General features: G+C 32.7%; 2 protein-coding genes across 3 annotated transcripts in view; both read left to right on the top strand.

The window, feature by feature from the left end:
• The first annotated feature begins 1,278 nt into the window (after positions 1–1,278).
• Positions 1,279–8,091, top strand: LOC111064592 (MATH and LRR domain-containing protein PFE0570w-like). The gene is made up of 4 exons (XM_022352341.2): positions 1,279–1,528; positions 1,951–2,183; positions 3,228–3,830; positions 6,501–8,091. Exons 2-4 carry the CDS (start codon positions 1,997–1,999, stop codon positions 8,030–8,032), a joined length of 2,322 nt encoding a protein of 773 aa, XP_022208033.2. The 5' UTR covers positions 1,279–1,528; positions 1,951–1,996; the 3' UTR covers positions 8,033–8,091.
• Positions 8,092–8,802: 711 nt separating this feature from the next.
• The window catches only part of LOC111056325 (BCL2/adenovirus E1B 19 kDa protein-interacting protein 3), a 79,871-nt gene continuing 72,957 nt past the window's right edge, over positions 8,803–15,716 (top strand). The window contains exons 1-2 of one of the 2 annotated variants that reach the window (XM_039426535.1): positions 8,813–9,020; positions 11,039–11,041. In XM_039426535.1, coding sequence (XP_039282469.1) covers positions 8,978–9,020; positions 11,039–11,041 — 46 coding nt within the window. In that variant the 5' untranslated portion in view covers positions 8,813–8,977. Of the gene's footprint in view, positions 9,021–11,038; positions 11,042–15,716 lie in introns of both variants that reach the window. The other variant, XM_039426536.1, reaches the window with a different exon arrangement.

The raw sequence follows: 15,716 nt of genomic DNA, 5'->3' as shown, positions 1-15,716 counted from the left end.
AATTCCATAAAATATAAAAATAGAATATCTGTTTTTTTTTGGAAATGATAGATATTATCAAAATATTCGGCTCTCTAATATACTTGTATATTCCTAAAAGAGATTTTCTCAGTGAGCTTTGTCTGGGAGTCACTGAAGATGATAGTTTGATTTGCTCGTTTAAGAAGTAGACAGAATCAGTTTCTCGAAGAATATACCGCATGTACTGGTTTTAGACTGTTGCAAAAATTTTACATAGTCTACTACATCAATGAATTTTAAGCTGGAACTATATATACGTAGGGGGCTTCACCCTCTGCACCAACGGTGGGGTAGGTTAGCAGCCTCCGCGCTCCGGCTGGGAGGAAGCCTTTGTCCGCCCAATCGTCTGTTACAACTTCACAAGGTGAAATGACAGCCTCCGCGCTTCGCGCTCTGGCTGGGAGGCGGGTTTCGGCCGCCCAATCGCCTTTTACAAATGCACAGAGGTGGATTGCAGCCTCTGTGCTTTGCTCTATGGCTACTGAGAGGCTGACTTTGACAACCCAATCGCCTTTTACAACTGTACAGAGGTGAAAAGCAGACTCCGCGCTTTGCGCTCCGGCTGGGAGGCAGGCTTCAACCACCCGATAGAATTGTACAACTATAAAGGAGTGGGAAGCCGAAAAGAGAAGCCCGATAGCGCTATCTGCTTCAACAAATGATAGACAAGGATGTAGCAACACTAAAAAAACTGCCAGTGCTATTATAACGTGGACCTCACTATGCCTCGGTTCGGCCGCCCAATCGCCTTTTACAAATGCACAGAGGTGGATTGCAGCCTCTGTGCTTTGCTCTATGGCTACTGAGAGGCTGGCTTTGACAACCCAATCGCCTTTTACAACTGTACAGAAGTGAAAAGCAGACTCCGCGCTTTGCGCTCCGGCTGGGAGGCAGGCTTCAACCACCCCATGAAATTTTACAACTATAAAGGAGTGGGTAGCCGAAAAAAAAATCCCGATAGTGCTGTCTGCTTTGACAAAAATGATAGACAAGGATTATTATTGTTATAACGTGGACCTCACTATGCCTCGGTTGCACAAAAGCCTGTTAGATTTGAACCGTGATTAAATTCCATAAGAAACAATCAGATAAGCCTTCTTCTGAAAAAACTTCTTAATCTTGCATATTCTAATAATGATTAAATTTTATTGGGCTTTTATGCAACCTCTAAACTTGTTGTGGTATGCTAATGATTATTACCTATAGCCTAAAAGTGATGGAAGTATCATCATGGAGAACATGTGATACGTACAATACTCTCCACAGAATATCCAAAAGGAGCACATACAAATAATTATGTAGGTACCAGTTTACACAAAATAAATACAACAAAACAACCTACAACATCACACAATGTTTCGAAATTGACTTTTCACAATTTAATCTTGATACTACATACAATAAAATAAATTGAATACAAATTAAATCTTTTAAAAATGTAAATATCTAAAATATTGTAACAAATGATACATTTTTACATGATGTATATTTATCATTGACAAACTAGGTAAGTTGTAAAATATCATATATAAACCGCTAGTTTCTATTATCTTATAAGTAAGTAAAACTTGAACATAAAAATTAGCTGTATAGTAATTTTCTTGTTTTCATGCTTCTGACAAGGTTCATGCATTCTGAAATATTTATGACCAATACAATATTTATTTATTAGGTACCGTAGTTAAAAATAACCCTATCAAATGACAAATCTCTTTATTCTCAATGTTTTAATATATCCTGGAACATCAGAAAGGATCAATAGTTCCATACACAATCCTGGAGAACAGAATAATATTTATGGAAAAGGACTGATCGTTGGAAACAGACTAAAAATCTTGCTCACAAATAGAACTTTAATTGAGCCCATAGGGAAAATTGAAATGCTTCTGTTGTTAACAATGAATGAACTCTATTTATTTGGATTTCCAGACAAATTACAAACACAACCATTTCGAAAAGTAAATAACACCATAAAATGACAACCAAAAAATATCACCCCAAAGACACGTGTAACCCTGCAGAAAACAATAAAAATATTGATTACAATCATGTTATCACGTTTTGGGATTGTCTATTTGGAAAGGATCGGTGGAGGAATTTGTACAGAAAGAGAGGTGATGTTTTGGAAGAAGAGAGAATACAAAGGATGAATGCTCGAAAAGGTAATTTGCTATGATGATAGTTGGTACAAATGGATAATCCAATAAATTACTGATAGATAATTCTCAATTGAAAAAATACCCTCATTTGTGAATGAAGTGTTTATAATTCACAATAATATCTAGTTTTTATTACCTAAATATTTTTTGTTTAGATACGAATATTGATTCACTGTACATTTCAAAAATAATATGTAAATTATCATATTTATTATAAAATTGGAGTAGTGTGCCCTTCTCCATGTTATTTGCAATGTATTCGTAGCCTATATGCTAACAATGAGAGAAAAATATTATTGAACATGATATTGACACTATTCATATTTATTTATTCATATATAAATACAATCCAATTGGTACATTATTGTACCAATAATGGAGAATATTCCTATCCTATACGGTATAATACTGTACTGTAACAAATTTACAGTCCAATCTGTGTAGGTATTATCATAGAGAAACAATAGCGTAAGTAGATATCCCATGGTATAGGGAATTTATGTCGCAACTTTTACTGTTACCGTATCTCAAGCCGATTACTGTCAATTTTTACTATTTGTTGGGGTGATAGTGTATGAACAGCACAATTTGAGAGACTACCAGCATCACACAGCTGCATGGGAAAGAACTATGTGAACTTTCGGCTTGGGATAACAGTAAAACGTGCGACATAAACGCCCTATACCAAGGGATATCTACTAAATGCTATCGTTTCTCTATGATATTATGTGATAACTCAAATAGCAAGGGCTACTTCTTTCTAGTAATAAAGATAAAATGAAAATAGTATATTTTTTAAGGCACCCTTCAAATTATTGATACCATTTGAAGATAATTTTTAGAAGAAGGTTAATATATTAATTTTATTTTTATATTGCTCTATATTAAGATTCATATGAGTTGTCAAAGTGTGAAGATGTGGCCGTTATATGATGTTAGAGGGGGTCTAAATTAAATTTTAATAACTTGAATATTTGTTTCAATACTATCAGATACTCCAATTTGCAATACTATTTTCATTAAAAAACTTTCACTGATGTATTTCAGATCCAATAAAGACAGTGACGATCCTTAAACCAACATCTAACAAACGTAATACATTTGAAAAGAAACCAAAAACCATTTTTCACAGAGAAATATACAGTATTGAAATAGAACCCACCAATCTGTTACGTTTTATATGGCCATGGAAAAAGGATAAGTATAAGGCAAAGGATTCAGAACATATTGTGAAGAATAAACAAGAAAACTCTTTGGTTGAAAATGAGCCTGATAACAAGAAAATACAGTCTCTCGTCAAAAGGAATAGGAGGAGTAGAAAAGAACTGGAGTTGAGAGCCAACAGGGATGAACTGAATGTAAAGAAAATCCAAACTGAGAAAAAAGGGGATAAGTATAAGACAGAGGATACAGAATATATTATGAAGAATAAACAGGAAAATACTTTGATTGAAAATAAACCTGATGGCAAAAGAATACAGCATCTTAAAAGATATATGAGGGGTGAAAAAGAAATGGAGGTGAGTGCCAATGAGAAAGAGCTGAATGTAAAGAAAATGCAAACTGAGAAAAAGAGGGAACGTCAAAGAAAAATGTACCACGTAGAGAAGGATGAGAATAAATATTCTCATAAATGTTTTCCATCATCAAGTAAGTGGACGTTTTCATTTTCATTAGTTTAAGTCTATGATGGTCTCTTTGATTGTAAAAATATTGGAGAACGGAAGCCTATATTATGAAAACAATTTACAATATATTCTCAATGATAGTGTCAGCTTGAATGATTGTGTCATTAGTAGGGATGTCAATCCCGGTATCCCGAATCCCGGTCCATTTTTGATACTCAACAATCCCGGGATTTTCGGGATTAGACAACTTGAAATTGTGAATAGAATTTTTCCAAAAACAATTCAATATAGAATTCATTTGATGAGTATGAGCTTTGCATGACTAATTTATTGTTCTAAGTGTTTGTCTAATTTATTCTACAGGCACAACCTACAGTTGCATAATTATACATAATATACTGTACTTTGTATTGTCTAAATAGAATCAGCATTATCGGTTCGCATTATTTGCAGAATGGTTGTTTAATTATGCCTCTACTGTTTATACAGCACCACAATTACCAGTCTAGACCATTGAGTATAGAATGTAACATTCTAGAATGCAACATTCTATACTCACTGGTCTAGACGGCACAATATTTGCAATGGTGCTGATGTCAATCCCCCTGAAATGCACTCAGAACTTTGAAAAGACTTCAGAAATCAGAAATAAATAAGCACCATCTATTCACTCTCTGTCTAATTATTCCTCTTCTCTTCCTCTATCATAAGTAGAATATCTAGTTGGAGTAAATATAGTTGGCTCTACGAAATTTCATTTTGTAGTGGTTCAGCTTTTGAAAAAAGTTACTCCTAATCTTGAAAACATTTATAGAAATAGATTGTTTAATTTAAATATTTTTCCCAAGTATTTTTCCATTTCAATAATATCCTCTCCCTCTATAATGAACCCTTTTTTATCTCAACTCACTGTTACTGAACATGTAATTGAGGAGGAACAATTGGTTAAAATTGTATGAATCTGATTTTGCCAATCCCGGGATCAGTCCCGGATAATCCCGAAATACCGGAATTGGAAATCAGTCCCGGGATTGACATCCCTAGTCATTAGTGGCTATTCAACATCTAAGTTTCATAAAATGTTTTCCTTGCTGTAATAAGTAGAGATTTGAATAAACTTACTCAATACTTATACTTACTTACTGGGGTGGCCACTCGTACCCCAGTCGGTACTTAGCCTCATCAACTAAGCCTCTCCAGAAATTTCGGTCACCCGCGTCCTCCTCTTTTAGGCCCATCCTCCTCATATCTTTCCGGACCTGGTCCCACCATCTAGTTTTTGGCCTTCCAGCTGGTCTCCTTCCTATAGGATTATTCCTCAGTACACTGTTTCTCAGAGCGCTTTCTTCTCTCCTCAGAATGTGTCCCGTCCACCGTAACCTTCTGCTTTCAATGTCACCCACTATGGCTGCTTCATTGAATAATTGGCGTATTTAATAGTTGTGCTTGATTCTCCAAACTCCGTTCTCTAGTATTGGGCCAAAAAAATTTCGAAGAATCTTGTTTTCAAAAACAATGGTCTTTTTTTCTTCTTTTTTATTCAGTTTCCATGTTTCTGAAACATATAGTAGTACTGGTTTAATGGTTTCGGTTTTGTATAGTCTTAGTTTTGATGTATGTGAGTGGAGTCTTGAACTAAGCAGTTTATTGCATGCATAAAAGCTTTTATTTGCCGATCTTATTCTTTGTTGGTCACTTCCAGTTCTTCTGAGTTGTTGTACGTGACTTACTCGATACTCACTAGTAGTTCTGTGAACAGTAGACCTCGCGCAGTTATAACGACGTCCCAAACCATAAGCACTTCCACACTGATACACCAACTATTTATTTGATCAGATCATGCTTACACAAGATTAAATTATCATATAACGCTTTCCGGAATTTAGCGCGAGAAAACCAGAAGACATCTAGGCGTCAGACGAGCTGTTATAAGTTCTTTGCATCTGATTTTTACTCTAATATTGGCGTATGAAGGAGGCTCCTATTTCCTTCTATATTATCCTTGAAATGCAAAATTTCCAAAAAACCTTGTATATACGTCGACGCGCAATTTAAAAAGGAACATACCTGTCAAATTTCATGAAAATATATTACCGCTTTTCGCCGTAAATGCGCAACATATGAACATTTAAACATTCAAACATTAAGAGAAATGCCGAACCGTCGACTTGAATCTTGGAATCTTCGCTCGGTCAATTATATTTTCTCCCTTATAGAACATGACTCATGGCCATGTGCACAGAAATTATTGAGGCAAGCATAATTTATGTGCTGGAATATATCATACTTCTCATCCCTAGTGGAAAGGCCAGGGATGTGTGTTTCCCTGGTTTCAATTATTTTTATTTCATTAGTAAAAACAATACAATATGGGCTGTGAGAGTAATAAATTTTAGAATTTGACACAACACATCAATGACAAACTGATTCCAATAGAAGTGAAAAGAACTACACATGATATTATTATACTTAAATCAGAGAAATGTCACATCTATTGTAAAGACCAACTAGAATATAATCCAAAACTTGGCCAAATTAATCAAAAGCATGTGATTTTTACACATTAAAAGTAAAAATGAACTAAATATGATATTATTATACTTAAATCAGAGAAATATCACATCTATTGTAAAGACCAACTAGAATATAATCCAAAACTTGGCCAAATTAATCAAAAGCATGATTTTTACAGATTTTAGAAGAACTGGAATGAGAGTCCCACCACCCACATTCATTACTGCACAACTAACTGATCTGTCAACAAAAATTGATAAATTGGAAGACACAATAAAAAAATTGAGTTCAAATAATCAATCACATTCAAATAAACTACTTGGGGTAGGTGACAAAAATTCAATCAAATCCAAGATTCAGAAGGTTTGTCATAATAGAGACGACAGGAAAACTGATGACAAAATGAATTTCACAAGAGTATGTAGAAATGTTACTAGACAAGTTTACAATAATAACAGGAATGTTGATGAGACATTTAAAACAGTAGAAGATAGTTTTACAAACGTTTGTGAGGATCATGAAGATTCTTTGAAAAATATTACAAAACAACCAAGAAAGTATAGTATTCAAAGAAGTAGAAGCAATCCATCACTACTTAGAATTCATGCCTCCGAATATTCCAACTGTCACGACAGAAGCAACAGCCATGATGCTTGCATCTTGATTCATACAAGGAAGAAAGATGTTTGTGTACATGGGAGTTATTTAGATGTCAAACAAAGTCAAAGTTGGTGGAATCAGATCAGAAATATGAGTGTCGTCTTCTTCAATCAAGTGTTTTATAGAAATACTTCTAATGTGGTGAGCGAAAATGAAGATGGTAACAAAGAAACAGAAACAGAGAACGAGAAGGAAAATAGAGACAGAAATGAATTCTCCACAGATAATGAATCATTTCAGTCGTTCGATGAGTATGATTTTGGAGAAGAATTGAACAGCAATTGTTCAAAGTATCGAAAAAGTGTAAGCTACACGATTTTGAATCATAGGCACATGGAGCTGACTGCTGATCATGCCCATGACAAGAAACAAGTAGAAAATGTTGCAAGAAATATAATAGTCCCAGAAGTAGACAGTAATGATATATCCAGAATAACCCCAAACATGATAGATGGAGATATTGATGATCCTGTTGAACATTTTAAGTTTTGTAGCTCTGTTAAAAATGTCGTCATTAAAAGTGATAATGATTTGTTTTACAATAACCTAACAGGTGAGATGCATTCGTCAGAGAAATATAAATTATTATTCAGTGAAAAACAGAATTTTTGTGATAATAGTTACCAACAATATTTGATAAATAATAATAGACAGAATGATAATGGAAATGACAACCTAAAAATGAAGCAAAATATGAATAAAAACTTTGGAAAAAATGATGACGATCTGTGTCATAGATTAGAAGAAAATCAGCAAATTTATCAAATTGAAAAACACAACGAATTTGAAGCATCTGCTAAACAATTGGAGACTTTCAGAAAAATAATCCAATCAAAATTTGAAAGTAAATATTCTGGAACAAGATATGAAGAAAATTTGACAGAAACATTGAAATCTGAATACATAGACACTTTGAAAAATTTGTCAATTCTTGAGGGATTGACTAAAGTTAACTTTTATTCATTCTTCCAAGGAAAGGAGGAAAATGATTCAATTTTCCTTTCAAATCTAGTGGGTACTCCCTTTTATCAGGTTTATGAATCGAAATGAGTTTTTTTAGAGGCGGACCCAGAAACTGAACATAAACTCAAATATTAGGTGTTATAAAAGTACATAATATAAGCTGAACTACAGTTGGGCTGCAAAAAAAATGAAAAAAGTACTGCATACGGTACTGCATTTTGAAAAATTGATTAATGATGTGCTACCGTACTTCAGTATCCAGTATTTACCTACAAAAGTTATACTTCTGTGCATGTATTTCAATGTAGATCAATGAATATTAAACATTAATTCTTAAAACTCTGGAATATTTATCAATGAAAATTTATTATAAATTCTTACTTTATTGGAGTCAAAAGTACGGTATGCGTATGCGTATATAATTGATAATAATATTCCAAACTTAAATCGCTTAAAAAATATAGCATCACAGTGATAGTAAATTTCGCGGTATTTTTTGAATTAAGCTGAAGTTCATAAAATCATTCACAGGTGGCAGCATCGACATGGAACGATTGCTCATGCCGCGAAAAGATATTTAACCAAGTGAACTACTAAACAGATGTAAACAAACAAATTAAAAAGTTGTATACAAAATACAACACAATAATGTCTATTCAAATAATATTTCAGTATTTTCTGGACATATACAGTACATTTTTATTATGAATCAAACAAAATTAGAGTCTATGTGACGTTTGGCATGTTCGATGTAAACAGCTTTTGACTGCCTAGCCAGATCCTCACAGGCTATTGGCTCTTAAATTTGATGTCATGTGATGTCATACTCTCTCGACCAATGAACACTGACTATTTTCATAACAATGCAAGCTCTGTCTGAAGCGTCATTTTCATTGTCAATGTGTTGAGTTGAGTTTTGTAGTTGACATCAATTTGTAATCATATTTCGAAGTTGTAAGTGTTGACATTCAAACAGTACATCGCGAGGAGTTTAGAGTGATTTTGTGGTTTGTAGTTTATGATTGTGATAACATGACAACTACGCCGAAGTCTCTGATTGATGATTCTCTTGGTGGTGAGTATTGGACCTTTATATATTTTATGATATTTATTTCAAAAATTGATTTTAGTTTATTCTAATTTATTGAAAACATACTTCAAATTTTATTCGTTTACGTCAATGATGCAGTATGATTTAAAAGTTAGGCAGTGCAAAAGAAAGATAACCTAATATTTTGTACTTTGAGATACAGATGTTTATCATGTTTCAACCTGTCATTATAGTACAGTATTGATTTTAATTTTTTTTATAAATTTATTCTTTGCATTCCAATTTTTATACTTTTAATCAAAACTAACTCAATAAATTCAATGTTTCTCGAAGAGTAAATGATTAGTTTCTGGTCTTTTGTTAAGGTTAGGGAGTTTAACTTGTTAACATTGATTACAGAAAGCTTCCATAATGCTGATTTTAAACTTGAATTTGACTCTAATTAGAGTAATTCTCTCTTTTCTGACAAATTTCTTGTTAGCGTTTATAGTGTTCAAAATGTCAGCTCTTTTGACGGAATGACTGGTGATTGCATATCAACCTAAATGTCCCGTGTTCAAACCTGGATAAGAGCATACATTTTTAAACATGTCATTCCCGTGTTATCAAATGGGTTAAATTATATCTAATAATATTTAGGCAAGTTGGAACTTCTGTCAGAGACTCCCCCACCAATAAAAGCCAAGATGGAATATTATTATTAATTTATTTGACTCAGCCATTTGGTTGTGTGGCAGAGAGGACCTGGAGTCCTAACTCCGCCCTAATAAAGGCAAATAATCAATCAATCATACTAACAGTTGTTGACTATGGGATTTCTGCTTAGATTTTAAACACCCCAGTCCTTTAAGTTGAATAAGTGTAGGTAGGGTGCAAAAATAGAATTTCTCAAAATTTCAATAATTTATATTATTTTATTAATTTAAATAATTATTAACATAATTAATGATTCAATGTAATTTTATTTTTTCTATAATTTCTGTACCTCACATAAAAAATGTTAACTGAGTAATAGTAATTTTTTTTCTATAATTTATACTCATCTCATGTCTCAATAATTCTTTTCCTGAGGTATTGTAGTGAATTGAAGTAATTTTCTACCTAATTTATTTATCCAAGCACCCCATATGTTCAGAATAGGTTTCTTCATGCTATGTCCCATGAGGATATATTTGCATAAAACATATTTCATTTTTGCAAAAAGTAAAAAAATAATTTAACTAATGTAGGTAGGTAGATTTAATTGTACATTTTTTATTCTGGAAAAAATTAAAACTGGTGCTAATTCAAGCTGAGAATCTAGTTGGCAAGCATCCATTCATGAATCTTCACTTTTATATATTCTTGGATGTCGACTCATCGTATTGAATATAAAATATACCAATCAGGCATTTTTATTTTTCACCTTCAATTGTTTTCGAATGGCCACGGAAGAGTCTTCACTTGCATCTAAATGATTCTCTATTGAATAATTCATTATTTCTTCATATGAATGAATTGCTCATTAAAACTTGTATTAATGTTATAAAACTGAGCATTTCCTGGCTCTAATGTGTACCTAGCTTTTTATAAATAATTGGTTTGATTATTAAAAAAAATCTTGTAAGCTACTTGAAAAAAGTATAGCCTAAATAAATAAAAATGAAACTAATAGTATAACTCCAAAATTTGCGTTTGTTTTCTGCAAAAAATTTAACTTCACTATAATATTCAATTAACTTAGGCTCATATCTTCATTTTATATTTTTTTTAGTTAATTATTCTCAAATTACTGCACCTTTGAAGTGATTTAAATATATTGCTCTCTCCTTAAAAATTACTGTCATTTTGAAATTTAATACAATCCTTTGATAAATTTCTTAATATTAAATTGATATTACCTTGCTACTTATAATTTTAATCTATTGAATTGGTAATTATTGGTGTCGCCAAGTACGTTGTTCACTTGTAATAATTCGCACCATACGTCACGCCTTCGACAAAAGAAAATAAAGCTTCTTTGTGATTTGGTTCAATGCACATTTCATGCTACAGAATATCAGAAGGTAATATTTCATCTGAGATAAGGTATTGTGTTACTGTGAAAAAGAAATGACCTTTCTTCAAGTGGAGAGCTGGTTTGTCTAGCTACTTTAAATATGATGCATACTGTCATAGTGCCTTCCTATGATTCAGATGTTTTGTTTGTCTTTTTGTTTCATAAACAACGAAAATAAAAACAAAGTATGGACACTGAAAAACAAGTCGTCATCCTTTAATTTGTTATCTGTTAATAGCCAAACACATTAGCTATGATGAACAGTATTTGGCGCCTTTTAGCATGCAAGTTATCTGCTACTCCAATAGTTTTCGGGAATATTATTTTTATTTCTTCTTTCGACTGGTCATTGAAACGTTTCATGACCTAGAATAAACATTTGAAGCAAAGGGACAAGGAAGATACCCAATTTCCAAGACACGACCAATATAATCCAACACATTACAATTATATTATATTACACTATATTACTTATATTATTTTACTTGATAGAGTTGTCGAAAATATCCCCATGAGATAGATAGTACCTAGTGTTACTTGTTCTGGAATAACCACTATAATGAAAAATGTTGGCCTCAAGTGGCCTCTCTCCTTCAGTGCACTTGATAGTTTAGAACATGGAGAACATGTTGAAGAACCGTATGAAACATTTACAATGACTTTTCTATAATATAATTTTGCTTACAAGAGGAGGAAGTGGAGAGAATGGAGTATCTCGTATGTAAATATTGGATTGTTGGATACATTAATCAGTAATTGGGCAAGAAATATATAAATTAAGGGTGGTGGACTGATGGATAAAATGGGAGCAATCTACTGAATACTAATAACAGAGAGGAAATAATACTTTCAATAATTCATTCATATACAAATACAATCCAGGTAAAAACAACAGGCATTCACCCAAAACTGTTTTTTATTTAGAATACACAGTCTAGAGGTTATGTAAAAATGATTACTTAATTTACACACAATTTTGAGTCCAAAGAAATATAAAAATAATAAAGGATATTCGTTCGTCTCTGCCAATACTGTAGATAGTCTTTTCCCGGTAAATGTTAATTTATTTTTATTTTATTTATTTATACATCTATATAAATAAAAATCGAGCCTCAAATTTTGACATTCAATAACTTTTTTATGTGTGCACCGAATTTGATGATTTATTTTTAGTTGTGTTCGTTATGTTCAGGACCAGGTTTATTATGGCCTATCAAATTTATAATCCTACTTCAGGACTCTTTCCTACGGTCCTTCAAAGTTTACATGTAATCCTTATGGGAGAAGATTTGTGAGCTGGCCACACACCGAAAAAAAATCAGCTGTTATAATCATTGCGTCATACAACAGCTGTCGGTAGATAGTAGACAAGAGTATGTGCTGCTCCATAACCGCCCATGTATTTTATTCTAAACGCCCCGACTCTACTGTAAACAAAATGACTGTTGTGTGTGTAACCATCCAGCAGTGTGGCCTCAGGTTAAAGACTTACATGCTCTAAAGACATTGCTTTGTTTCGAATAATTGTGCTGTCTTCGGTGTTCAGTATAAATTGATTTTCAGTGAATTATTTATTTTGTAGTTGGGAAATAATCTATATAAATAAAATGCCGCATCGCGCCTCCTCAGGTGTGCATCCAGCTAAAGTTTGTCATGAGATGCATAAAACTATTTGGCGGTACGAAGTTCGCCGGGCCAGCTAGTTGATAGATAAAATATCATTTTCAACTATGTATGATTGGGAAAGAAACAACAAGCTTACAGTCCAAAACTGTTCCTTACAAAACTTTCAAATTCTCCAGTTTTTCAATAGCCTTCCCAAGTTTTGAGAATGTAAGGTGACCTGCACTGCATGGTAACAGGTTTGACTCGTAAAATAATGCGCATTGTGTAATCAGCTTGGATTTAGGTGAGAAAATAGAGGAAGCATTCTACCTGCTTCTTGTTTCTTCCATTTTAAGTAATTTTCTAGCATCTAGTTGTTCACTTGATAAACCAATAAACTAGAAACTCCGTTACTGACCTTTCCATTTGAAAACTGCTTAACCTAGGATTGTAGACTAATGTGCAACTTTCACAACGAGTTGAGCATTTTTTTAAACTTGGAAAGTCTTGTCTTACTCATCACAGTTTTTTGTTGCATCTACAAAAACTAGAATTTTCAATATTCTTGATGATAACTTGGAATCAATTTTTCTACTCATTGATTTATTGTTGTTTTTTGAGAGTTCTTGATTTTTAGATGAATATCCTTTGTTCCTATTATGACAGCTGTATCTGAACAACTCATTTCAGCTTTTAAAAAATTTTTGTAGCTAACATATAGTTCTAAATCGAATTTTATAAGCAAATTTTGATTTAGGATAGAAATTTATCATTTATATTTCAATAATATTGTGATGTGAGTTTGTTATCCTATACTATTAAATGAGCAATTTCTGTTTATATGTTTATATATCTGTATGTGACCAGATCTCGAAAACGGCTCCAACGATTTTCACGAAATTTGGAGGAAAGTAGGTTTATGACATAAAAATTCGATTGCACTAGGTCTCAACCCAGAGATGACTTGCTGAAGGACATTAAAAGGATAAATACGTCCTTGTAAAAACATCTGGAAATTTTGTTGTCTGTTGATGATGGAAGTGAGTGAGCGAGTGCATGTGTGTGGAACTGAGACAAAATTATTATGATTCAGCTGTAGTTGAACTTTTGTAATCATTCAATCAGTGCCGGTTGTACAAGAGCCGGTTGAATTTTCATCCTCATTAATTCCAGTAGAAGCAATCTGATAAGCTATATTTTTGAAATGGTCTTCTCTGATTTGGATTAAAATTTAACATGCTTTTGTGAGAGAAATTTTTGCATTCCTCTGGGAATTAATCTCAATCCACTGTGATTAGATAGAACATTTCTGTATGAACTATAAATATATTAAAATCTCTTCTTTCGTAATAAATTTTATATGCTTTTGTACTCCAGAGCGGAGCTTGGTGCCCCGATATTTCTTGATTAACAATTATCATTCATGATTGTTTTCGTTGTATATTGCAACCGCAGAAAATAGGAAAAACAGTTGTTTCTTTACTCCGTGATAAAACCAAGAGAATGTAAAACTCTATACTCTCTGGATACAACCCATCCCTATGCATTGAATGATTTTATCACTCTTATTAGCTTGTACTAAATTTGTGAAAATTAGGTTTTCAAGTAAACTTCTCTGTTGAATTCAAAATTTATTCAAATAAACGACAGATGTGACAGTATGCTTTTAAGAGGCTTGTTTACTTTTACATCGATAGCTTTTTCATCCACCTGTTGTGAACAACAAGCCTTATGTTTTCCATATTACGCAATAATAACACCGAGTCCAAGCTGTAAATAAGTTTCACTCATATCATTTACTTATGCTTTGACCTTGCTTGAAGTGTACGTAGTAAGATGAGATCTGTTTTTGAAGCGATATGTAAACATTACAGTATGTATAAATAAAATGGTTGATAATCCTATTATATTAAGCGAACAATTTCTGTGTTTATATATCTGGTTATTTATGTTTAACGGATCTCGAAACGGCTCTAACGATTTTCATGAAATTTGGAACATAGTAGGTTTATTATATAAAGATTCGATTGCACTAGGTCTCATCCTTGGGAAAACTCGCTGAACGACATTAAAAGGGTAATTCGTCCTTGGCTGAAACAGCTGTGGGTAGTAAAAAAGTGAGTGAACGAGTGAGTATGTGAAAAATCAAAATATCGCATCCCCGAAATTCATAAGATGACGTATAGCCAGCTGTGAAATATGAACACGATCATTTTAGAGAATTGTGTTTTGTTTATCAATAAATAAAAATAACGAGCGAAGCTTGGTGCCCCGATATTTATTATTAAACGAAAATTCAAATTTAATTCTGTAAATCAATAATATATGGTTGATATTATTGGGCTGTATATTTTGTAATGATTATATTTATTATAATTTTATTGACGTGAGTGGAAAATAAATCAATATATTTTTTGAGGCTCTAGGAATCTTCCCCTACCTTCTGTAAGTTGCAAGTGTACAATTGAAGTAGATTATTCATGAACATGGACAGTGGTCACTAATAGTAATTATTACATGGAAAATAATAGTAGTTATAACGGGGACAGAAATGCTTAATTATTTTCCTCAAACTCCCTACTAATCTGTAATTATTTTTATTTGGGGCAGTGCCGATAATAGCTGAGCTACTAGTTTTTTATTCGATAGACCGTAATGCAATAATATGTGCAAAAACGTTTATCATTATAAATAAAATGTCTGCACGTGTCATTCTCACAATTGATAATATTATTTAGTCAGACATCTTATATTAAATGATGAGACATTCTTTGAATAGGATTTCAAACGCATTTAATCAATTTCTATTGCTTATCTTGAACTATTAACTCATTTATTTTATGTACATCAATCAGCGTCTCAGCGATTGTACTCATTACCAGCCTAGATTTTTTTGTGACTGAACTAGTGCTCATAGATCAGCTATACTATATTATATACTATGACTGTATACTATATTATACTACACTATACTCTGAATGAAAGTTAGATTTCAGATACTATGAGGTCCATTGAACTACTCTTGATTGCGATAGTTTTTATTACAGAAATGTATTCATTTATTAATATGATTCACT

Source organism: Nilaparvata lugens, chromosome 4, assembly GCF_014356525.2.
Source record: "Nilaparvata lugens isolate BPH chromosome 4, ASM1435652v1, whole genome shotgun sequence".
NCBI classification, from domain to species: domain Eukaryota; kingdom Metazoa; phylum Arthropoda; class Insecta; order Hemiptera; family Delphacidae; genus Nilaparvata; species Nilaparvata lugens.
The sequence above is the reverse complement of the archived record's forward strand: the minus strand, read 5'-3'. Positions and strand labels throughout refer to the sequence as shown.